The sequence below is a fragment of the Eulemur rufifrons genome, chromosome 30, assembly GCF_041146395.1.
Source record: "Eulemur rufifrons isolate Redbay chromosome 30, OSU_ERuf_1, whole genome shotgun sequence".
Classification (NCBI taxonomy): Eukaryota; Metazoa; Chordata; class Mammalia; order Primates; family Lemuridae; genus Eulemur; species Eulemur rufifrons.
Genome location: NC_091012.1, coordinates 87,342,437 through 87,367,124, shown reverse-complemented (window position 1 = coordinate 87,367,124; position 24,688 = coordinate 87,342,437). Strand labels below are relative to the sequence as shown.

The 24,688-nt window shown below is 42.7% G+C and overlaps 1 protein-coding gene across 1 annotated transcript; it reads left to right on the top strand.

Annotated features, from left to right (window-relative positions):
- Positions 1–21,257: 21,257 nt before the first annotated feature.
- Positions 21,258–24,080, top strand: MAGEE1 (MAGE family member E1). The gene has a single exon (XM_069463843.1). It carries the CDS (start codon positions 21,258–21,260, stop codon positions 24,021–24,023), a length of 2,766 nt encoding a protein of 921 aa, XP_069319944.1. The 3' UTR covers positions 24,024–24,080.
- Positions 24,081–24,688: the final 608 nt, after the last annotated feature.

Genomic DNA, 24,688 nt, shown 5'->3' with positions numbered 1-24,688 from the left:
TGCAGTCCCACCAGCAGTGTATGAGTGTTCCTATCTCTCCACATCCAAGCCAACATTTATTGTTTTGGGACTTTTGATAAATAGCCAGGCTTTTCCCATCCCAATCCACAAACCTGGGCCCTTTCCCCTCTGATCAGTCCCCCTGTGTCCCCTCTCTGCCCAAGACAGGCTGTCAAGCTACCCCACAATTGATGTGTCTGACCCACCGGCATGTGTCTCAGTGTGACACTGGCCAATAGGGGGATCTCCAATTATGCACCCCTTTTCCGCTGCTAAACCCCAAGGCGAGTCAGGTGAGCCTCTCTATCCACAGAGGTCTCTACCAGGGGGATGCTCTCATCACAGGAATAGTGGCAGCTAAAGAAACTCTTGGATCAAGCTGCGCTCCCTATTGAAGTAAGTGGTGGGTGGGGTAGCTAATCCATTCAGCCTGCAGTGCCCAGGCATTCGGTTACCATGGGAACTAGCACTTCTGCAAATTCAGTCTCAGTGCCACAGCCTACTTCAGTTTGGCAGTTCTCCAGCAGGAGGGAGGGAGGTGGGTGATGAGGCACACTTACAGTCCCCTGCTCTCCTGTGCTCCTCCATACCCTCCTGATGGGTAAGGGCTCTGTCTTGTCGCCTGACTCTGGAACTGGGACCTCTCCCCTATGCCACCCTGCCCCACTCTCTGTGCCGTTAGTAGGTGAACATGCCAAATGCCTGTGGGCAGGAAGATAGCAAACTGTGGCTGCCCTGATGTCTCTGGCAGGAATGCACCCCCAGTGTTGAAAGCAGGTCACTCAGCACAGAGAACTCTAGAAGCTGCTATGGTGGGGGAGGGTAGGCTGCAGTCTCCCTGCCCTACTCTTGTGCCTGGGGTGCCTCAGGTCCGCCCTTCTCTCTGAGCCACTGCCACTCAGATGTTCAAGACTGGACATCTGCATCCAGCTGTTCCCACTTATGGCGGAACGCAAAGGAGAGAGACCACATGGTAAGAGAGAAGGCAAGAGAAAGAGGTGGGAGATGCCAGGCTCTTTTTAGCAAACATATCTCATGGGAATTAATAGAGCGAGAACTCGCTCACCCTCCTGAGGGAGGGCATGAATCTGTTCATGAGAGATCTGCCTCCATGACCCAAAAACCTCAAACACTTCCAACATTGGGGATCAAATTTCAACATGAGGTTTGGAGGGAACAAATACCTAAACCACAGCATTCTTCCCTTGACCCCCTGAAACTTATGTCCTTTTCACATTCAACACACAATCATTCTATCCCAAAGTCTTAACTTGTTCCAGCACCAATTTAAAAGTCCAAAGTCTCATCTGAGACTCGAGGTAAGTTTTTTCCAGCTACAAGCCTGGAAATTTTTTTTAAAAAGCTATTTATTTCCAAGATACAGTGGTTATACAGGCATTGGGTAAACATTCCCTTTCCAAAAGGGAGAAATCAGCCAAAAGAAGGGAGTAACAGGCCCCATGTGAGTTTGAAACCCAGCAGGGCAGACATTAAATTGTAAAGCTTCTAAATAATCTCCTTTGACTGTATCCTAGGCACATTTGTGGGAGTGGTAGGTTCCCAAGGCCTTGGGCAGCCTTGCCCCTATGGCTTTGATGGGTGCAGCCCACATTGTTGCTTTCACAGATTAGAGTCAAATGCCTGTGGCTTCTCTAGGATGAGGTGGTACAGTGTTAGTGGCTCTATAATTTTGGCATCTTGAAGGCGGTGGCCCTGCTCCCACAGCTTCATTAGGCATTGCCCCAGTGGGTGCTCTGTGGTGGCTCTGACCCTGCTGCAGTTTTCTGCCTAGGTACCCAGGCTTTCCAATACATCCTGTGAAATCTAGGTGGAAGAAGAGAATGCTCCCACAGCTCTCGTATTCTGGGTACCTGTAGATTTAGCACCATATGGATGCTGCCAAGGCTTACTGCTTTTGCTCTGCATAGCACTGGCCTAAGCAGTACCTGGGGCTGTTCAAGTTGCAGTTGGAACCAGAGTGCTGAGATGTGGGAAGCAGCATCCCGAGGTGGCGCAAGAGAGTTGCACCCCAGGCTTAGCCTCCAAAACCATTCTGTTCTCCTAGGCCTCTGGGCCTGTGATGGGAGAAGCAGCCTCAATGATTTCTGCTTGGGGCCTTTGGGGCCTTTCCCCCTATGTCTTAACTATTAGCACTTGGCTTCCTTTTAGTCATGCTAATGTCTATAATAAAGGGTATCTCAGCTGCACCCTTGGATTCCTGCCCTGAAAATGCTCTTTCCTTCTGTACAACATGGCCAACCTGTGAATTTTCCAAATTTTTAGGCTCTGCTTCCCTTTTAAGTATAAGTGGCACCCTTAAGTCTTTCCTTTGCTGCTGTATTTGATCATAAGCTGTTAAAAAGTAACTATACCACTTCTTTTTTTTTTTTTTTTTTTTTTTTTGAGACAGAGTCTCACTCTGTTGCCCGGGCTAGAGTGAGTGCCGTGGCTTCAGCCTAGCTCACAGCAACCTCAAACTCCTAGGCTCAAGCGATCCTCCTGCCTCAGCCTCCCGAGTAGCTGGGACTACAGGCACGCACCACCATGCCCGGCTAATTTTTTTGTATGTATATATTTTAGTTGTCCATATAATTTCTTTCTATTTTTAGTAGAGACGGGGTCTCACTCTTGCTCAGGCTGGTCTTGAACTCCTGACCTCGAGCGATCCACCCGCCTCGGCCTCCCAGAGTGCTAGGATTACAGGCGTGAGCCACCGTGCCAGGCCCAACTATACCACTTCTTGAATGCTTTGCTACTTAGAAATTTCTTTCATTAGATAACCTAGGTTATCATTCTTAAGTTCAGGCTTCCACAATGCCCTAGGGCATGGTCACAATGCAGTCAAGTTGTTTGCTACTGTGTAACAAGGGTGACGCTTGCTCCAGTTTCCAATAAGATTCTCATTTCTAGCTGAGACCTTGTCAGTATGACCTTTACTGTCATTATATTTATCAGCATTTTGTTTACAACCACTTAACCATTCTTTTTTTTTTTTTTTTTTTTTTTTTTGAGACAGAGTCTCACTCTGTTGCCCAGGCTAGAGTGAGTGCCGTGGCGTCAGCCTAGCTCACAGCAACCTCAAACTCCTGAGCTCAGGCGATCCTCCTGTCTCAGCCTCCCAAGTAGCTGGGACTACAGGCATGCACCACCATGCCCGGCTAATTTTTTTTTTTTTCTATATATATTTTTAGCTGTCCATATAATTTCTTTCTATTTTTAGTAGAGATGGGGTCTCGCTCTTGCTCAGGCTGGTCTCGAACTCCTGAGCTCAAACGATCCGCCCACCTCGGCCTCCCAGAGTGCTAGGATTACAGGCGTGAGCCACCGCGCCCGGCCCACTTAACCATTCTCTAAGAAGTTCCAAACTTTCCCTCATCATTTTGTCTTCTGAGCTCTTCCAAGTCTTCCAACCTCTTCTGATTACCCAGTTCCAAAGCTGCTTCCATATTTTCATATATCTTTATAGCAACAGCTTGGTTCTCAGTACCAATTTTCTGTCTCAGTCCATTTTGTGTTACTAGAAAGGAATACCTGAGGCTGGGTAATTTATAAAGATAAAAAGGTTTATTGGGCTCATGACTGTGCTGCCTGAAGAACTTCAAGGTTGGGCATCTGCATCTGGTGGGGGCCTGATGCTACTTCCACTCAGAGTGGAGGGCAAAGAGGAGCCAGTATGAACAGTGACAATATGGCAAGAAAGGAAGCAAAGTGGGGAGGTGCCAGGCTCTTTTTAAAAACTAGCTTTCACGGGAACTAATAGAATGAGAACTCACCACCTGAGGGAGGGCATTAATCTATTGATGAGGAATTCACTCCCATGACCCAAACACCTCCAACATTTGGGGATAAAATTTCAACATGAGGTTTGAAGAGGACAAATACCTAAACCATAGCAGTAAATAACTTAAATACAGCTTCTTATCTATGCTTAATGTCATTGTGCATTATTCAATTATTGACTAATTACAATTGGTACTTTTACCACTTCCCAGAATGCAAAGACCTCAGAATATTTTAACTCCATTTTTTCCCCTTTCCACCTCTTAATGCTATTGTATCTGTTATATATATATGTGCCAAAAGGCCTATGTATATTGGTCCTATGTTGTTTACTTCTTCAGATCAGGTTGTGTTCCATTAGCTCAAAAGCCCACTGGTGACAAAATCAAATTTTTATACATCCAATTATTTAAAATATAGCCCAAATAAACAGATTTTAAGCCATTTAGAAACTGGAAGCTTTACATACCTTATCAAACTGCACTCAACATCTACTAGACATAACTAAGATAAAGCCTGGGAATGAAAGACTCCAAGTCATTGCTGACCTTCAGAGTTCTCTGACTCAGTGATTCTCCATCATGCTTCTGAGCAACATCACCTTGACATATAAGCCTTCTCTTCAATTCTCCTTTCTCCAGAAGTTCTCTCGTCTTTTTCCCTTCTGGTTGCTTCCCTTCCCTTCCCCTGCACCCATAGCCTCTGGAAGGTCTCATGTTATGAGAAACTTCCCCTTCTATGCCTCCACTCACCCTACTCCCTGCATAAAAATTTGTCAAAGTGTTCCCCAAATAATGGTCATTGTGTGCTTCTGATTTCTGCCAGTGGCAGGGACCTGCCCCCAGACACATAAGGATCCAGTGGTTGCTGAAGTAGGTCTTTTCTGGCAAACAGTTGCCCTTTTACCACAGTAATAGTAGTTTTGATTTCAAAAAATACACAGCACTGGCTAGAACTGTTGGACATGGGTACTCAAAATCTCCCTAATCCCAGGAAGTATTCATGCTTTAAAGTATCCCACTGAAGAGATGACTGGCTTGTAAGGAGGATAATAAAAGAGGTAATTAATTACCTCCTTAACTATTAAAACTGGCCCAGTTTTGACAGAACATGGCTCTGTCCTGGTTGTTACCCTCCAGACTATCCCTTTTCCCATTATTGTAGTGGAACCTCCTCAGGCAGCAAATAACCTCATAGATCAAGGCTTTTATGCTACTGGTGGGCACTGACTGATAGAAATCTGTTTATCTTCCCTTGTTGGTAGGAGTGGCAAATATGCCACAGCACTGGCTAAGGCAAGGCACTAAGGGATATAGATGCTCATAGATTACTTAATTAAGGAAGGAATACTGACTCCTATCATTTCACTTTTCAATTCTCCATTATGGCCTATGCTTAAAACCACTATTGGGTGGAGACTAACTGCAGACTATAGAGTGTTAACAAGGCTGTTCCCTTTATTAGATTACCTCTACCAGATATTGTCACCTTAACAAATGCCATTCAAAATAACATGAGTAAGTAGTTTAGAGTTATAGACTTGGATAACACATTCCATTTAGTGATGATTTCATAAAAGAGTCAACCACAATTCCTCTTCACATTGGAGGGTCAACAGTATACCTTTTCCTGATTGCTTGTGAGATACTTAAATAGCTCTGGAATTGCACATGAGCTTTGCCAACAGGCCCTAAATGCCTGCTCCTCGTGCCCACCAGAAACTCAGTTTCAGCATTATATCAATAACATCCTTGTCACCGAACCTGACCAAAAGTCTGTCTCACAGAACATCATAACTATGAATAAACATTGAGAAGAGATGGGCAATTGTCCTAAATAAGGTACAAGACCCTTCCCAGTCTGTTAAATTTTGGGGCTACATTTGGAATTCAGAAGGGTGAACTTTTCCCAATCTGGCAAAACACAGGCTCCTAGCATTCCAACCTCTCACGTTGGTAAGATAGGCCCAACATTTGGTAGGAATATTTGGATTCAGCCACCAACACGTTTCTCAGCTCTGGTGTTTTATGGCCCCTTTCTATTGAGTTATATGTAAGTCTTCCACTTTTCAGTGAGGACTTGAACAACAAAAGGCACTAGATAAACTAAAGGAGGCTATAATTTTGTACTGAGGGTAGGACTTCCAATTAGAAGTTTCAACCACCCCAAAATTTGCTTCCTGGAGCCTCTGGACTAAATGGACAGATCAGTGTACACTAATGGGCTTTTGGTGTAAGTGGCTTCCATACTTAGCCCAGAGGTATTCACCACTAAAAAAGAGACCCCTGTGTCTTCCTGGACACTTATCAAAACTGAAGCCTTTACTGAGGCAGAGCCAATTACCATATGAACTGAGATTTCTATTATGCCCTGGATAATGGAAAATTCTTCTTGTAAAAATGGATCAGCAACAGAGGCTACCTTATTTTTAGAGAAGTGGGGTGGGGCTTTAGGTTTTCTTTTTTAAATTAATACAGATGGTTCCTGACTTATGATGGTTTGACTTAAGATAGTTCAACTTTATGATGGTACAAAACTGATAAGCATTCAGTAGAAGCAATAAAAAATTTTAATATTGACCTTCTTCCAAGCTAGTGATATGTGGTACAATAGTCTCTCATGATGCTGGGCAGCAGCAGCGAGCTTCAGCTCCCAGTTAGCCATGGGATCACAAGGGTAAAAAACTGATACTGTACTCTACAGTATATTGTATTCAATAAATTACATGAGATATTCAACAAGTTATTATAAAATAGGCTTTGTGTTAAATGCTGCCCAACTGTAGTTATTTCTAAAATGTTTGATAGAATTTAGCAAAAAAGCACTCTGGTCTTGGGGTTTTCTTTAATGGGAGACTTTTTATTACTGATTCAATCTCTGAGCTTTCTGTATCTGGATGTTTTTGTCTTTCTCCAGGTTTGGGAAATTTTCAGCCATTATTTCTTTAAATATGCTTCCTGATCTTTTTCTTTATCTTCTCCTTCAGAAACTCCTATTATGTGAAAATTAGTTCTCCTTATGGTATTCCATCATTCCCATAAGGCTTTCTAAATTTTTTTAAATTCATTTTTTCTTTTTGCCTTTCTAAATGGATAATTTCAGATGTCTTATTTTCAAGCTCACTGAATCTTTCTTAAACTTGATCAAGGCTGCTGTTGAAGCTTTCTATTGAATTTACCATTCAGTTATTATATTATTTATCTCTAGAGTTTATTTTTATTGTTTCTATTTATTTGTCAAACTTCTCATTTTTTTCATGAGTTGTTTTCCAAATTTCATTAATTTTTTTTTATTTTCTTGTTCTCTGAACGTCAAGATTATGCTGAATTTTTTGTCAGTCATTTCATAGATCTCCACTTCTTTAGGATACATTACTGGAGCTTTATATTAGTTTCTTTTGGTAGTGTCATATTTCCCTGATTTTTCATAATCCTTATGTCTCTGCATTGATGCTTGCACATTTGAGGAAATGACCCTCTCTTTTGACCTTTGAAGGTGTTGTTGGTGGTGACAGACCTTCACTATTTAGTTTGCCATGGGATTCTGGATGAAACAGCTGGTAGAGACTCTGGACAGGCAGAGCTTGAAGTTGGGTTTTCTAGTTGAGCTGGGACACTGCTTGTGCTCTGAGGTTGAATGGAACTCCTAGTTATGCTCCATGGTCTGATGAGACCACTGGCTCAACTCTGTGCTCAAGTGGGGCTACTGGCTGGGCTCTGTTATCACCTATGCTTGGGCAAGGCTATAGGTTGTCTCCATGGCTGGGGGGTACTGTATTTGGAATATGTACTTGGGCAGTGCCATGTGCTGAGCCCTGACACTGAGTAAGGTCTCTAGGGTCAATCCTTGGCCACTCAAATTGGGTAGGGCCAGAGGTTATGCTCTACAAATATGTGTGGACTTGGGCTTGCCTCCCAGCCTAGGGGAGCCTTAATAGAGCACTGAGGTTGGTTGAGTCACCACTCAGCCACTGAGTTTGAGTGGAATCAGGTGTTCCCTCCACAGATAATTAGTGACCTGTACTTGTTTCCTGGCCTGGGAAAGACGTAAGGAGAGCACTGGGGCTTGATTGGGTCACTACTCAACTGCAGGGTTTGACTGGGGCCAGATCATCCCTCCATGGATAATTGCTGACATGTACTTGCTTCCCATTTTGTGGATGGCTTAAGGAGATGACCAGAGCTATGTGAGGAAGCTGGCTAAGGACTGGAACCTGGAAAACCTGCAGAACATGCTTCCTGTAGAGAAATGCTATTGGCTAATCCTTATGGTGTGACACCTCCATTGGCTGGAATGCAGAGCCACCACCAAGATCTGTGTGCTGATTGCCATGATCCCCACCCTCATTCTTTGTTTCTAACTGACACTAGGTGGTCTAGCCCATCCCTGATGATACCAGTGTTTTCTGTGCATGTGAGATAGGAGTAGGCCTCCTGCAAAGGGTTCCAGAATGGTGGGGCTGCTGAACATATATTTCCAACTCTCTTTCCTCATTGTAGAAACCATGGGCCCAGGGGAATTTTCTGTGTGTGGCACTATGCTAACTTGGAGTGGGGGCAATGTAGTCAAAGAAAAACTGTTCCTCTTATCCTTCAAATGTGACTTTTCTCAGTTCTGCAGTCCAGCGGGGTATCTCAGGAGCCTCACTCCTGTTCTGGAATATTCACCAAGGTATTCTTTGTTGATGGTTGCTACTTGGATTTCTGCAAGGGGGAATAGAGCTGGAGAACTCTTATTCCACCATCTTCTTGAAATCATCCTCCTTATTAAAATGGAAATGACTTCTATAGGATCAAGCTAAACCTGGCCCTACTGGAATGTCACAATCCTATGAGGAAATAGCCACATAACTTGTGACTGAGGTTAACTTTTTGAAACCACTAAAAATGCCTCTACCTCTTGCTTAGTGGGGACTGAGGGGGAATGGTCAACATTGTCAAAAAAAGGAAAGCAATGGTCTTTCTTTACCAATGGAGCAAGCACAGGCTATAAGGGAGCCAGACAATGGACAGCCACAGCTTATCACCTTTATTCAAATACTCCAATTTCAACAAAGGGGATAGACCAAAGTGCTATTGTGCTAAGCTGTGCACAATACTGCTAGACATAGAATATGCCCTTGAGAAATATTTTCCTAAGGTTCGTATTTTCATCAACTCTTGCTCAGTGACTAATGGGCTAACTACTTGGTCAAGACTTTGGTAAAATCAAGGACTGGAAAATACAAGCCCAAGATATTTGGGATAGAGAGATAGAGAAAAATTGTCACATTGGCTCCCATTCTGCCTGTCTTGATATACGATACATCAACTCATATCAAACAACACACAGAGGAGGTAGTATAAACTTCCAAAGCCAACAAACTAACCAAAACACCAAAGCAGATAGGTCTCTTGAAGGAGAGGGAGTTCTCAGAACTTTGGGATGAGCCATTCTGTGTTTCTATCAGTGGACACATGAGAGATCAGGGCATTTGGGCATCATAGAGTTATGAAAATGGATTTTTAATAGAAGACTAGACCCGGCAAAGAGACATTAACACAAAGCCATTAGGGACTGTATCACATGCCAAAAATCTAGACGCTGGGTATATCTTATAAGAAGAGAAATTTACAGAGAAAAAAGAGCCAATCAAAACTTATAAAGTGAAGCAACCATAGAAGTGCACACATCCAGGCTGGTAAACAGCAGCTGTGATCTGCCTGCTCCTTCAGCATCTACAGGAACACAGCCTACACACAGTGTGTTACTTTCGAAACGAAAACTGAAAGGTGGGAAGCAACAGCTGATCCAGATGGGAAGGACTCAGCAAAAGAATTCTGGAAGTCTGAAGAATCATACAGAAAACACACCCCCACAGAGGAACACTAGCTCTCTAGCAATGGACATTAACCAAATTCAGAACACTAAAATGACAGAAGAAGAATTCCAAACATGGATTGTAAGAAAACTCCATGATATGCAAGAAAAAATGGATAACCAACACAAAGAAACCATAAAAAAAAAATCCAGGACTTGGAAGAAAAATTCACTAAAGAAATTGAAATATTAAAGAAAAATCAAACTGAACTCCTGGAAATGAAGAATTTATTCAGGGAACTACAAAATACAGGGGAAAGTGTCAAAAACAGGGTCAATCAAACATAAGAAAGAATCTCAGAGATTGAAGATAACGGCTTATAATTAAATAAGTCAGTCATTGAGATAGAGCAAAGAAATAAGAGAAAAGACCAAAGCCTGCAGGAAATGTGGGATTATGTGAAGAAGCCTAACGTGAGAGTTATGGGCATTCCTGAGGGCAAAGAAGATACTACACAAGGGTTGGATAAGCTATTTGAAGATATAATACAGGAAAATTTCCCAGGCCTTGCTAAAAATCTACACATACAGGTACAAGAAGCCGAAAAGACCCCTGGGAGATTGATTGCAAATAGGAAGACACTAACCATGTCATGCAATCATCAGACTGACCAAAATATCCACTAAAGACGCCATTCTTTGAGCGGTAAGGAAAAAGAAACAACATATAAAGGAAAGCCCATCCGAATAACGCCAGACTTCTCAACTGAAGCTTTACAAGCAAGAAGAGACTGGGGCCCCATTTCCACTCTTCTGAAACAGAATAATGCCCAGCCTAGAATCTTGTACCCAGGAAAACTAAGTTTTGTATACAAAGGAGAAATTAAGACATTCTCAGATAAGCAAAGACTGACGGAATTCACCAAGACAAGACCAGCCCTTCAAGAAGTACTCAAAACAAAGTTGCACACGGATTAACACAATAAACACTCACAAATGTAAAAGCACTCAAAAGCTAAAGATCAAAGGCCAGATACCACAATGGCTCAAGAAAGACAACAAATCAATGAAGCTCTACCCAACAGGATGAACAGAAATTGGCCCCACCTATCAGTTGTCTGAATAAATGTGAATGGCTTGAACTCCCCACTCAAGAGACATAGGCTGGCTGAATAGACAAAAAAATACAAGCCAAGTATCTGCTGTCTCCAGGAAACACATCTAACCTGCAAGGATGCATTCAGACTGAAATTAAAGGGGTGGAAATCGATATTTCAAGCAAACGGAAGCCAAAAGAAGGCTGGCATGGTGGTTTTGATTTCAGATAACTTAGTTTTTAAATCAACAAAAGTAACGAAAGACAAAGATGGTCACTATATAAGGGTGAAGGGTACACTTCAACAAGAAGACATAACAATACTAAGTATGTATACACCCAACTTACATGCACCCAGATTTATAAAGCAAACCCTACTTGACCTAAACCAAATGATAAACAGCAACACCATAATAGATGGAGATTTCAACACCCTGATGACAGCACAGGACAGATCCTCCAAACAGAAAATAAACAAAGAAATAACGGACTTAAACAGAACTCTAGAATAAATGGGCCTGACTGACATTGACAAGACATTCTACCCCAAATCCACTGAATATATGTTCTTCTAATCAGCTCATGGGACATTCTCTAACATTTACCATATCCTAGGACAGAAAACATATCTGAAAAAAATTTAAAAAAATAGAAATTATATCATGCATCTTCTCAGATCACAGTGGAATAAAAGTAGAAATCAACTCTAACAGAAACTCTCATTTCTATTCAAAGTACTGGAAACTAAACAACCTTCTCCTGAATGTTTATTTCATAAGTGAGGAAATCAAAATGGAAATCAAAAGATTCTTTGAACTAAATGACAAAGGAGACACAAGTTATCAAAATCTGTGGGACACACCTAAAACATTCCTGAGGGGAAAGTTTATTTCCATAAATGCCTGTATCCAAAAGACAGAAAGATCACAAATACACAACCTACTGAATCAACTCAAAGAGCTGGAGAAAGAAGAACAGACCGACCGCAAACCCAGCAGAAGAAATGAAATTAATAAGATCAAATCAGAAATAAATGAAATTGACAACAGGAAAAGTATATGGAAGATTAATAAAACAAAAAGGTGGTTCTTTGAAAAGATAAACAAGATTGACATATCTTTGGCTAGAGTAACTAAGAGTAGAAAAGAAAAATCTGTAATAAGCTACATCAGGAAAAGGAAATGAGAAATTATAACTGATGCCACGGAGATACAAGACATCATTTATGAATACTACAAAAACATTTATGCATACAAACTGGAAAATGTGCAGGAAATGGACAAATTTTTAGAAACACACAGCCTCTGTAGGCTAAAGCAGGAAGAAATAGAATTCCTGAACAAACCAATATCAAGAACTGAAATTGAAACAGCAATCAAAAACCTTCCTAAAAAGAAAAGTCCAGGGCCAGATGGTTTCAAACCCTAATTTTACCACACCTACAAAGAAGAACCTGTGCTTATCCTGCAGAAGTTATTCTACAACATCGAGAAGGATGGAATCCTACCCAACACATTTCATGAAGCCCACATAACCCTAATACCAAAACCAGGAAAGGAAGCAACAAAAAAGTAAAACTACAGACGAACATCCCTTATGAATATAGATGCAAAAATTCTCAACAAAATCCTAGCAAACTGAATCCAGGTGCTTATCAAGATAATAATCCACCATACCATGCTTGTGGATTGGAAGAATCAACATTGTTAAAATGTCTATACTACCCAAAGTGATCTACATATTCAATGCAATTTCTATTAAATTACCAACATCATTTTTGACAGATATAGAAAAAATAATTTTATGCTTTGTATGGAACCAGAGAAGATCCCATTTAGCAAAAGCAATTTTAGGCAATAAGAACAAAATGGGAGGTATTAATTTACCAGACTTCAAATTATGCTACAAGGCTGTGTTTATTAAATCGGCTTGGTATTGGCACAAAAACATGGACATCGACCAGTGGAACAGAACTGAGAACCCAGAAATAAAACCATCCTGATATAGCCATCTAATCTTTGACAAAGCAGACAAAAACATACACTGGGGAAAAGAATCCTTATTCAATAAATGGTGCTGGGAAAACTGGATACCCACATGCAGAAGACTGAAACAGGACCCACAGCTTTCACCTCTCACAAAAATCAAATCACGGTGGATAACAGACTTAAACCTAAGGTGTGAAACTATTAGAATCCTAGAAGAAAATGTGGGAAAAACTCTTATAGACATTGGCCTAGGCAAAGAATTTATGAAGAAGACCCCAAAGGCAGTCACAGCAACAACAAAAAGAAATAAATTGGACCTGATAAAATTAAAAGCTTCTGCACAGCCAAAGAAACTGTCATAAGAGCAAACAGACGACCTATAGAACGGGAAAAAATTTTCACATGCTACACATCCGATAAAGGGATGATAACTAAAATCTATTTAAAACTCAGGAAAATCAGCAAGAAAAAAATCAAACAACCCTATCAAAAAGTGGGCAAAGGACATGAACAGAAACTTTTCAAAAGAAGACAGAAGAATGTCCAACAAACATATGAAAAAATGCTCAACATCTCTAATCATCAGGGAAATGCCAATCAAAACCACAATGAGATATCACTTATCTCCAGTGAGAATGGCCTTTATCAAAAATCCCAAAACAATAAATGTTGGCATGGATGCGGAGTGATAGGAACACTCATACACTGCTGGTGGGACTGCAAACTAGCGCCATCTCTGTGGAAAGCAATATGGAGATAACTTAAACAGATACAAGTAGACCTATCATTTGATCCAGCAATCCCATTATTGGGCATCTACCTAAAAGAACAGAAGACATTCTATAAAAAAGACACCTGCACTTGAATGTTTATAGGAGCACAATTCACAGTTGCAAAGATGTGGAAACAACCCAAGTGCCCATCAATACATGAGTGGATTAATAAAATGTGGTATATGTATACCATGGAGTATTACTCAGCTGTAAGAAACAATGGTGATATAGCACCTCTTGTATTCTCCTGGATAGAGCTGGAACCCATTCTACTAAGTGAAATATCTCAAGATTGGAAAAACAAGCACCACGTGTACTCACCATCAAATTGGTTTCACTGAGCAACACTTAAGAGCACATATAGGAATAACAGTAATTGGGTGTTGGGCAGATGGGGGGAGGGGATGGGTGTATACATTCATAATGTGTGCAATGCACACCGTCTGGGGGATGGACATGCTTGAAGCTCTGACTCGGGTGGGAGGGTAGGCAAGGGCAGTATACATAACCTAAACTTTTGTACCCCCATAACATGCTGAAGTAAAAATAAAAGTGATATTTTAAAAGTGGTCAGAATGAAAAGGAATCCCCAATCTGAGTGATTTTTCCATGTTTTATAAAAAACAAACAAACCAACAAAAAACTTACAAAGCAATTTCACTGATCCTATTTCTACATTGGCAGGAGCCATTAAATGTGCTTTAGCAATGGTGTATACCTCTACAAGCCTTCTATTGGACTACCAATTTAAGGCACCATCCTCTGTTAATGTTATTGAGTGTTTAACAAAACAGCTCTTACAGCCTAGGAAGTGCCACATGTTATACAGTCAGATCAAGGTTCCCACTTCTTTGTAAACGAATGCAAAAATAGGCATTGCAAAATAACATTATTTGTGTTTTTCACCTACCCTATCTTCTTGATAGCAAGTAACACAGGAAGACAATGGGCTTGTAAAACAATGGGAAACCAGAGAACTTGGAGGACAATGGTCCCCCACGTGGTCAAAAATATTGCCCATAGTTCTGATTACATGAAATTCATGCCCCTATGGCATAATTACACTGTGTTGAAATTCACAACAAATGAGGTAACCCCCAAGAGAGATGCTGTGACCTCTGCGGGTGTATATACTCACACCAGACACAATCCATTATGAGTTTTCATGAACATGAGTGCCCTGACTTTGCCACCCACAGCAAAGGAACACCCGCCTGATACTTTCACCTTATGTTTCTCCATCGTAAAAAACCAGAGCCTAGCCATTTCCCCCTTACTGTGGACCACTGACTCTGGAACCATCCTCAACCTGCATTCAGCCATCACCCAGAATAAGCTGAGCAAAACATCCACCACTATTTGGAGAGCGAAGTGCCCTTATCTGCCGCCCACATACTTTGCTCCACTAAAGGCACTGTGGAACAAACCTGGACCTGCTACCAAGACCCAGTAGGTAGAACTAATCTCCATGGAAGAGGTAACACCATATCCAGGGAACAATAAGATCCCCTACAGCTGGCTTCAGATAACATCCAATTTTAACTCCTACTTTTTGGCTATACCCCTTCCTTACTTGAGATGTTTCTATCATCACCAGTGTTGACTATACATCTATGGGTGGATCACCCTATCTCTCATAATTTATACCCTACTATTAACAAGGTATGTTTGGATACAACATGCTGCAGGCTCACCACAGGGAGATACAAAACATGGGTCAGTTTGGAGACAATGGGAGCTATGCTGTTGACTATTCAGATTGGCCAGTCCTACTAACATAACCACAGACATCAACACCAAGGTTAGCATTCCTCCTATTGTCTCTATTACTGTTAGCATCACCCAATATGGCTAAGCCAGACTCTAAAATACCATTTGTGACTTATAAATGCTTCTAAGCCCTATGGGCCAACTTTTACTTCAAATTAGACAAAACCCATGATTGTTAACTACTACAACTAAGCAAATAGAGCAAAGGGCCTTTTGAGTCCCACTTAAGGAATGCATAGAGATAGTATGTATTCAATTTTATAACCAAGATGCTCATGATTGGCACAATCAAATTAAAAATGCTATAATCCAGGAAAATACAAGAGGTGCTACATCACCATTGTTTCTTATAGCTGAGTAGTACTCCGTGGTATACATATACCACATTTTATTAATCCACTCATGTATTGATGGGCACTTGGGTTGTTTCCACATCTTTGCAATTGTGAATTGCACTGCTATAAACATTCGAGTGCAGGTGTCTTTTTTATAGAATGTCTTTTGTTCTTTTGGGTAGATGCCCAATAATGGGATTGCTGGATCAAATGGTAGGCCTACTTGTATCTGTTAAAGACACTACCAAGAAACCATACAGGATTGCCAAAGTAAAATTATACATTTTAATAATCCCTGGGATGATGATAAATGTAAACAATGTAAGTCCCTACAACTATTGTTCTCTCTTCATATTAATTATAATGTTCTCTCTGCCCCTCCAGTACAAACCTCATTTACTGAGACAGAAAAATATTGTACTAACCAAGTGGCCAGGGGCACCTTACCAGGGACTTTCTCCCTGTATGCCAATCAATATAAACAAGTAAAGCAATGTATACTACCTAATATCACCTAATCTCAACCAGCTTGAGAATTCTTCCACAGCCTAACCTCATAATACCAACTACAAGTTTTGCATGACACTCAATGGAAGCTGGTTCTACAACAATTGCAAGGCTGGCTACCCACAGTAAATAATAATAGCTCATTGGTGTTACAGCAAAGGCAATTCCTGCTACATATATATTTGATCCCATGGAGAACTCTAACTGCTCTGTGTATGGGAGTTTCTCTACTCAAATTGACAACTGCTTGCTTAGAGCTATTAGAAAATTTGCTGAGCCTATCAAAATGACCATTAATAAAGGCTTGGAAAATGTCCAACTAATGTTACTTTTGTGGGGGATCCTAAAAGAACGTAGTGTAGTAATAGCAAAGACCACCCAAATGTGAAAAACACAAGCTATGTATTCAGCACTGTCATTTGTATTTCAGTAGAGCTTCAAAAGCAGGCAGAGAAATAAAAAAAAAAAAACAAAAAACTTTTTTTGTGGAAAAAAGGAAGGCTTCAGGTATGTGCTGATTAGAGGTCATTGGCATGGGGAAGGTGTAGGTTGGTTAAATAGAAGTGGGGCATTGTGATTAGAGCTACATATCTGGCTTTCTCTGGTTGGACCTAAGTTGGAAACAGGGACAAAAATTAGGGAAGTTTTCAGTTATTAATCAAGTCCTGGTCATTTTGCGATGATTGTTACAGAAGGTTTTTTTTTTTTTTAAACTTCCTGGATTGTTACTAAAGATAGCAATCTGACATCCTACACATCTGACTTACAGCAGGCTAGCTTCCTGGGCTGCTTATTCCATATAAGGGAGTTGGTTTCCTGGGCAAGTCGCTGAAGGTTGTGGGTCACAGTTCTATTTTTATATATGGTACAGCCATTGTCCATTTGTACATTCAATATTTCAGTATACATACCACTATACAGGAGATAGAAACAATAATGAGAAGCCTGGTATCAAAGCTAAGTTGGGAAGAAATTTATTGGTGATATCATGCTACCATCTCCCAAGGGGTCACCCTTGAGGCTATTAAAGCTTTACAAATGGATTCCCTAGAAAAGTTTCCCCTGGAATGGAAATGATGAAGCAGATGGTCTCCCACTGAAATACAGCAATATCATGATAAACAGGGACAGAAATGGGCCAAATGTATAATAAAATTGATGTTTATTTTTTACATAATTTGGCCCACTTTTGAGGATCACATATGTGAGTGCCCCATAGTTCAGGATCTAATTTAGTGCATGACTAAATTAACAAATTTTTTCAAACAGCCAAGTGTTCCTGTGAAGCTTATTCTAGACCCATGAAAACACTCTGGTGCTGTTTATTATTGGCAGTCATTGGGAAATTCAAGCACCAAGGCACACCAATCCAAACAAGAAGCAACATTCAGTTGCCTAAACCTGCATATAGCTTTAGCCACAGCAATACATATGATGACAAATTTAACTGTATGTTGAGTTTTCTTCTGCCAATCTTATTTTAGTCTTATAGATAGCCAAGGACATGTAGCAAGGGGGTCATGTCAGTCTACTGACTAAACAATTGAACAAATCAAACTGTCCTCCTTTTTCTGATCTATTCTCCTGGCTTTCCCCGACTAAGTGGGCAGACTGGCTGTGAAAGAGGTTCGAAATCCTAATTTGTGCCCTTATAGGATTTTGTCTGATTTATAGCTGGCTCCAAACTCAAGCACTACGAAATAACATACAATTTAAGTTGTAAAATAACATTGGGCCAGGGGATAGATTGTTATATACCTGAACCAAAGATGGCCTCTGTATATTGGTCCCTATGTTGTTTACTTCTTCAAACAGGCTAGGTCTGCAAGCTCAAAAGCCTACCAGTATCGAACTCAATTTTTACACATTCTATTGCTTTAAATATAGCCCAAATAAGCAGATTTTTTAGCATTTTAGAGGCTGCCTTCTTTGCATACCCCTGTAAAACTGTATCCATCTGCTAGCCATAGGTAGGATAAACTCTGGGATATAAAAACCTAAACTGCTGTTGCCTTTCAGAGTTCTCTGACCCAGAGACTCCCTGTCTTGTTGCTTAGAGACACCACATACATACATAAGCCTCAACTCTGACACTCCTATTCTTCTGGAGTTCCTTTGCCCTTCTCACCTTCTGGATGGTGTCCACCCATCAGCCTCTGAAAGGTCTCAGGGTTTGATGAACCCCACACACTCACAAACCTATCAAAGGGTTGACCAAATAAAACTCATTGTGTGCTACTGCCACCTTGTAGTCATATCTTTTTCCTTGATCAGTCCTCAAATCTCTCACACTCACTACAATTGCATAGATTTTAAGTATACATATAAATCACACTAGAAATTCATATTATTATTATTTTACATTGTCTATATGTATATTTACCCAGTTACCCTTTCTATTATTGTTCACTTCTTATTGCATATCTTCATTTTCATATGGGAATCTTTTCTTTCAGTATTTCCTTTAGTGTGAGCTTACTGGTGATCAATCTACTCAGCTTTGTTTTCTGAAAATGTCTTTATTACCCTTTCATTTTTGATGGGCTATTTCAGTGGGTTTAGAGTCCAGATTGTCAGCTTGAAAATCATTAAATTTATTTTTAATTGTATTTTTATAGCTTTAGTGGGTACAAGTGCAGTTTTGTTACATGTATATAGGATATAGTACATAGATGTGAAATGTGGTCTTTTAGTGTAACCATGGCCTGAATAGTGTCCATTGCACCTGTTAAGTTATTCTTTTCATTAAATTTCTTGAGTGAAAAAGTTGCATGAGATCTAAGACTCACCTCTTTGCACTTCCTTTTGTTCTGAGATCATGACTCTTAAAGTCCTCATTGCCTTAATAGGTTTCTGAGGTTGTCTTAGTAGCTTTTGATGCATTCAAACAGTTTCCCCAAAATTTCTAGTTGTTTTTTGGCAGGCCTGTTACAATCAACTACACGTTATTAGAATTGGAACTCTTCAATATTGTTATAATAACTTATTAGTGGCCGGGCGCGGTGGCTCACGCCTGTAATCCTAGCACTCTGGGAGGCCGAGGTGGGCGGATCGTTTGAGCTCAGGAGTTCGAGACCAGCCTGAGCAAGAGTGAGACCCCATCTCTACTAAAAATAGAAAGAAATTATATGGACAGCTAAAAAATATATATATAGAAAAAATTAGCCGGGCATGGTGGTGCATGCCTGTAGTCCCAGCTACTCGGGAGGCTGAGACAGTAGGATCGCTTGAGCTCAGGAGTTTGAGGTTGCTGTGAGCTAGGCTGATGCCACGGCACTCACTCTAGCCTGGGCAACAGAGTGAGACTCTGTCTCAAAAAAAAAAAAAAAAATAACTTATTAGTATTCCATTTTTAATACCATAATTTGTTTAGTCTCTGGTTATTTAACATTAATATACAACAAATTATTAGAACGAATTATTTTAGCTAAATCTTTGCATATCTAGCTTATAATTTCCTTAGGATGTTTTTTAGAGGTGAAAATGCTAGTTTATAAGGTTTGAACAACTTCAAAGGCTTTAGAAATCACTGGACCCTAGATTAGGAATATCTGCTTCTGAGGCTTAGAAATATCCTAGACTTCCCCACCCAAGCAGTGTGCTTCTGGGCATAATAACTGCATTGGATGTCACAGAATTAGAACTGAATGCATGTCATGTGTGGGATTGCTTCTCCAGTTGGAGACAAGAAGTGGTGACACTTTGTGATTGTAACCAGTCATTTTACCTTTCCCCAAATAAGTGTAAAGAAAGTCTACTTCCAGATTGTTGTAGAGACATTAAGAAATACTACATATGGTAAATGCTTGAAGCAAGGTACAGACATATCAATAGAGGTTCAACGGTGGTAGGCTGAGTGGTAGAGGATAGGTTGTGTGAATGTCACAAAAGTAGTGTCCCCAACCCAGCCTACTTCTAAAAACAACCTGTCTGTGCATTCGCCACTGTTTTCTTTCTCACTCACTCCTGCTGTGCTACTCTCTCAGTTGGAATGCTTTCCTGATCCGTGTCCTTTTGGTTAAATACTTACCCATTCATCTTTTAAACACCAACTCTTTTATGAAGCCTTTTCTGGCACTACATGTAGAACTGACTTTGACCTTCACTGCACTCTGTACAAACGTCTAGAAAATTTGGCTTCCCTTTTTCTTTATCTGACTCCTGCTTTTACAATGGGAGTACCTTGAGGACAAAGAAATTAACTCTATAACTTCCAGGCAGATGATCAGTGTTTGTTGAATAAATGAATGAAGGGGTCAGGATCGGATCTGCTCAAAGTGATAGAGTAATAACAGAGTAAAACAGAGCAAGTAACAACGTTTAACACTTAGCATTTCAATTGACCCTTACAAAATTTCTATTAAATGGGTAGGTGATTGGGGAGTGAAAGGATTAACCAAATCTTCAAGAGTTTTAGTACCTTTCCTAAGGCAGGATGTAATCCTCTGTACTGGTAAGGGTTGGGGCTCTTCAAGCTTGTCCCAGGCTTCCTAATTGGGACTAATTCCCAGGCCTTCAGATCTTCTAGAGAAGAGTTCTTCCTAGCTCAAAACAGTAGGAAAGGCGTTATTAGACACCTAAAGAGAGAAAGAGATAGAGGAGACAGGGGAGGGGATGGGGGTGTACCCTTCCAGAGACCATGCACATTTTTCCTGAAGCAGTTTTAAGGAAAGGTAAATCCCAAGGATACTACCTACCAATTTTGAGAATCTATTCAGTGCCTGGCAGTGTGTAGAAGCCCTCTAATCGGTACCCTAACTCTGAGACGTAGCTATTATCTCCGTTTGTATTCCCTACCCATCCTCTCCAAGCTCTTTGTCTCACCCTACCAAAGTCTCTCTCCTGGCAGTGCTCTCCTTTGGCGCAGAATCCCCACATCCACTGTCTCTGGCCCAGGGGAGGGGCTGGGCGGGGCGCGGTCGCCTTGTCGCAGAGCCCGACTGAGCCTGCGCGGACTGCGGCAGAGGGCGGGGTGGGAGTAGCAGAGTACGCTGAGACTAGCGTTCACTGTTGGCTCGTACCTGCGTTCTTTTCCACCACCTCTAATTTCAGCTCCAGCAAGTTGCTTGGAACTTTCTCTCTGGCAGCAGCAGCAACAGCATTACCGTTAGCGGCAGTTTTGTGCTGAGGCACCTGCACGCCTCCTGTCCTCTTTCTGCCAGATCGCGGGCCTGTCGGTGTCTGCTCCCACACGCCGGTCGACAGGACCATGTCGCTGGTAAGCCAGAATTCGCGCCGCCGCCGCCGCCGCGGTGCAACGGCCACTGCGCACAACAGCAGCAGCTGGGGTGAAATTCAGGCCCCTAACGCCTCCGGTTTCCCCACTGCTATGCCAGACCCAGACGTTCCCCAGGATCACAATGATCCCCAGATCCTCCACGGCCTCTGCGCCTCTGAGGGCCCAAGTGCGTCCGTGCTGCCCACCCCTGGTGAGGCCCCAAGCACCTCTGGGCCGCCCACCATCTCTGAGGGCTCAAGCGCCTACAGGCAGCCTACCATCTCTGAGGGACAGAGCACCTCCGTGCTGTCCACCCCCGGTGAGGGCCCAAGCACCTCCGGGCCTCCCACCATCTCTAAGGGGCCGAACACCTCCGTGCTGCTCACTGCCTCTGAGGGCCAGAGCGCCTCCGGGCCGCCCACTTCCTCTGAGAAACTGAGCACCTCCATGCCACCCAACACCGGTGAGGGTCCAAGCACCACCGTGCAGCCCACCGCCTTTGAGGGAGCAAGCACTTCCATGCCTCCTACCCCCGGTGAGGGCCCGACCACCTCTGTGCTGCCCACCGCCTCTGAGGGATCAGGCATCTCCGTGCTGCCCGCCCTTGGTGAGGGCCCGAGCATCTCCGTGCGGCCCCCCCTTGGTGAGGGCCCGAGCACCTACGTGCCGCCCCCCCTTGGTGAGGGCCGGAGCACCTACGTGCCGCCCCCCCTGGGTGAGGGCCCGAGCACCTCCGCGCCGCCCAGCGCCTCTGAGAGATCAGGCATCTCCGTGCCGTCCCCCCTTGGTGAGGGCCCGAGCACCTCCGTGCCGCCCACCGCCTCTGAGGGACCGGGCACCTACGTGCCGCCCCCACTTGGTGAGGGCCCGAGCACCTACGTGCCGCCCACCGCCTCTGAGGGACCCGGCACCTCCGTGCAGCCCCCACTTGGTGAGGGCCCGAGCACCTTCGTGCTGCCCCCCCTCGGTGAGGGTCCGAGCACCTCCGTGCCGCCCACTGCCTCTGAGGGACCAGGCACCTCAGTGCCGCCCCCACTTGGTGAGGGCCCGAGCACCTCGGTGCCGCCCACCGCTTCTGAGGGTTCAAGCACCTCCATGCCGCCCGCCCCCGGTGAGGGACTGAGCACATTGTTGCGCTCGAGCGCTTCTGTGAACCCGAAGCCCTCCAAGTGCTCCAATGTTTTGCCAAACCCTACCGTGGCCAAGGCCTCCACGGACTCGGACTCTAGGAGCCTTAGGGGTGCGGAAGGTCCCTTGGAATTCCAGGTCCAGAGAGACTGTGAAAGCACCAACTCCATTACCATTATGGGCCTCAGTACTTCCCGGGTCGCCATTACCCCGAAGCCCCAGGACCCTATGGAACAGAACGTAGCCGAGTTGTTGCAGTTTCTGCTGGTGAAGGATCAAAGCAAGTACCCTATCCGAGAGTCTGAAATGCGAGAATATATTGTTAAAGAATATCGCAGCCAGTTCCCTGAGATCCTCAGACGAGCAGCAGCTCACTTGGAATGCATTTTTAGGTTTGAATTGAGGGAACTTGACCCTGAGGCACGCACCTACATTCTGCTCAACAAACTGGGACCTGTGCCCTTTGAAGGGTTAGAAGAGAGCCCAAATGGGCCAAAGATGGGCCTCCTGATGATGATTCTTGGACAGATATTCCTGAATGGCAACCAAGCCAAGGAGGCTGAGATTTGGGAAATGCTCTGGAGGATGGGAGTGCAGCGGGAGAGGAGGCTTTCCATTTTTGGGAACCCAAAGAGACTTCTCTCTGTAGAATTTGTATGGCAGCGCTACTTGGACTACAGGCCAATAACTGACCGTAATCCAGTGGAGTATGAGTTTTTCTGGGGCCCACGATCCCACCTAGAAACCACCAAGATGAAAATTCTGAAGTTCATGGCTAGGATCTATAACAAAGATCCTATGGACTGGCCAGAGCAATACAATGAGGCTCTGGAAGAAGATGCTGCTAGAGCCCTGGCTGAGGGCTGGCAGGCTCTCCCTCACTTTAGAAGGCCCTTTTTTGAGGAAGCTGATGCAGAGGCAGCATCCCCAGATTCAGAGGTTTCCAACCATTCCTCAAAATATCCCCCACATTCATGGCCTGAGTCAAGACTGGAGAGCAAGGCAAGGAAGTTGGTGCAGTTATTTCTGCTGATGGATTCAACTAAGCTGCCTATACCAAAGAAAGGAATTCTGTACTACATTGGCCGAGAATGCAGCAAAGTGTTCCCTGACCTCCTGAATCGTGCTGCCCGCACCCTGAACCATGTCTATGGGACAGAGCTAGTGGTACTTGATCCCAGGAACCACTCCTATACCTTGTACAACCGAAGAGAAATGGAAGACACTGAAGAGATTGTGGACAGTCCAAACAGGCCTGGCAACAACTTCTTGATGCAAGTCCTAAGCTTCATCTTTATAACGGGCAACCATGCCAGGGAGTCTGCAGTCTGGGCCTTTCTGCGGGGCTTAGGGGTTCAATCTGGGAGAAAGCATGTGATTACCTGTAGGTATTTGAGTCAGCGCTATATAGACAGTTTACGGGTTCCCGATACCAATCCAGTGCAATATGAATTTGTATGGGGCCCTAGAGCCCGCTTGGAAACCTCCAAGATGAAAGCCCTGCGATATGTGGCCAGAATCCACAGAAGGAATCCACAGGACTGGCCACAGCAGTATAGGGAGGCAATGGAAGATGAGGCCAATAGAGCTGATGTTGGGCACAGGCAATTCTTTGCTCACAACTTCTGATAGAGCAATGCATGGCAGTCAGAGGGGCCTTACAAGGCTAGTCCCTAAAGCCCTTGATCTCACTTATTGGGGGGTATTGTATTTGGTATTTGTGTTCCAGTTCCACTTATGTCTTTTCACGTTTAGTTCTTGTGTAGTATCCTGAAAAGTTTCAAATGTTTTAATATACTGTCCAATAGGGTAAATATAATCGGCCACTTGCTGTCTATTGTATTTTGGTGTAAGAGTTTTGAGAGCTTCGTAAAATGTTTTGGAAACCTTTCCATCTTGTTGCATTATCTGGAAGAGAATATATAGCATATAGCTATAGATATAGGCTTTTCCTTGAAAATTTGAAAAAATTCACCAGTAAAATGATATATCTTCAAATGTTAAGCAAACAAATATAACAACTGCAAAAGCACTCTAAATTGTGACTGGCCTTCTTTTTTGTCTGCTATTGTATAAAGAATACTGATGTTTACCTGTATTTGCTTTGCTGTACTAAAATGTAATGAAAAATAAAAGTTGAATAAAGCAAACATAATGCTAATGTACTAATTTATTCAGTAAAAATTTACTAAACTTCTTTCATACAGGGAGCATAGTGGTGTGTTCTGGTTATGCAAGTATATAACATATAGTACCTGCCCTAGAATTCAGGGACTGGGCAGGATATAGGGGAG

What these genes read in the sequence shown, in the direction of transcription:
- MAGEE1 (XM_069463843.1), top strand. Translation starts at nt 21,258, where the DNA reads ATGTCGCTGGTAAGCCAGAATTCGCGCCGCCGCCGCCGCCGCGGTGCA.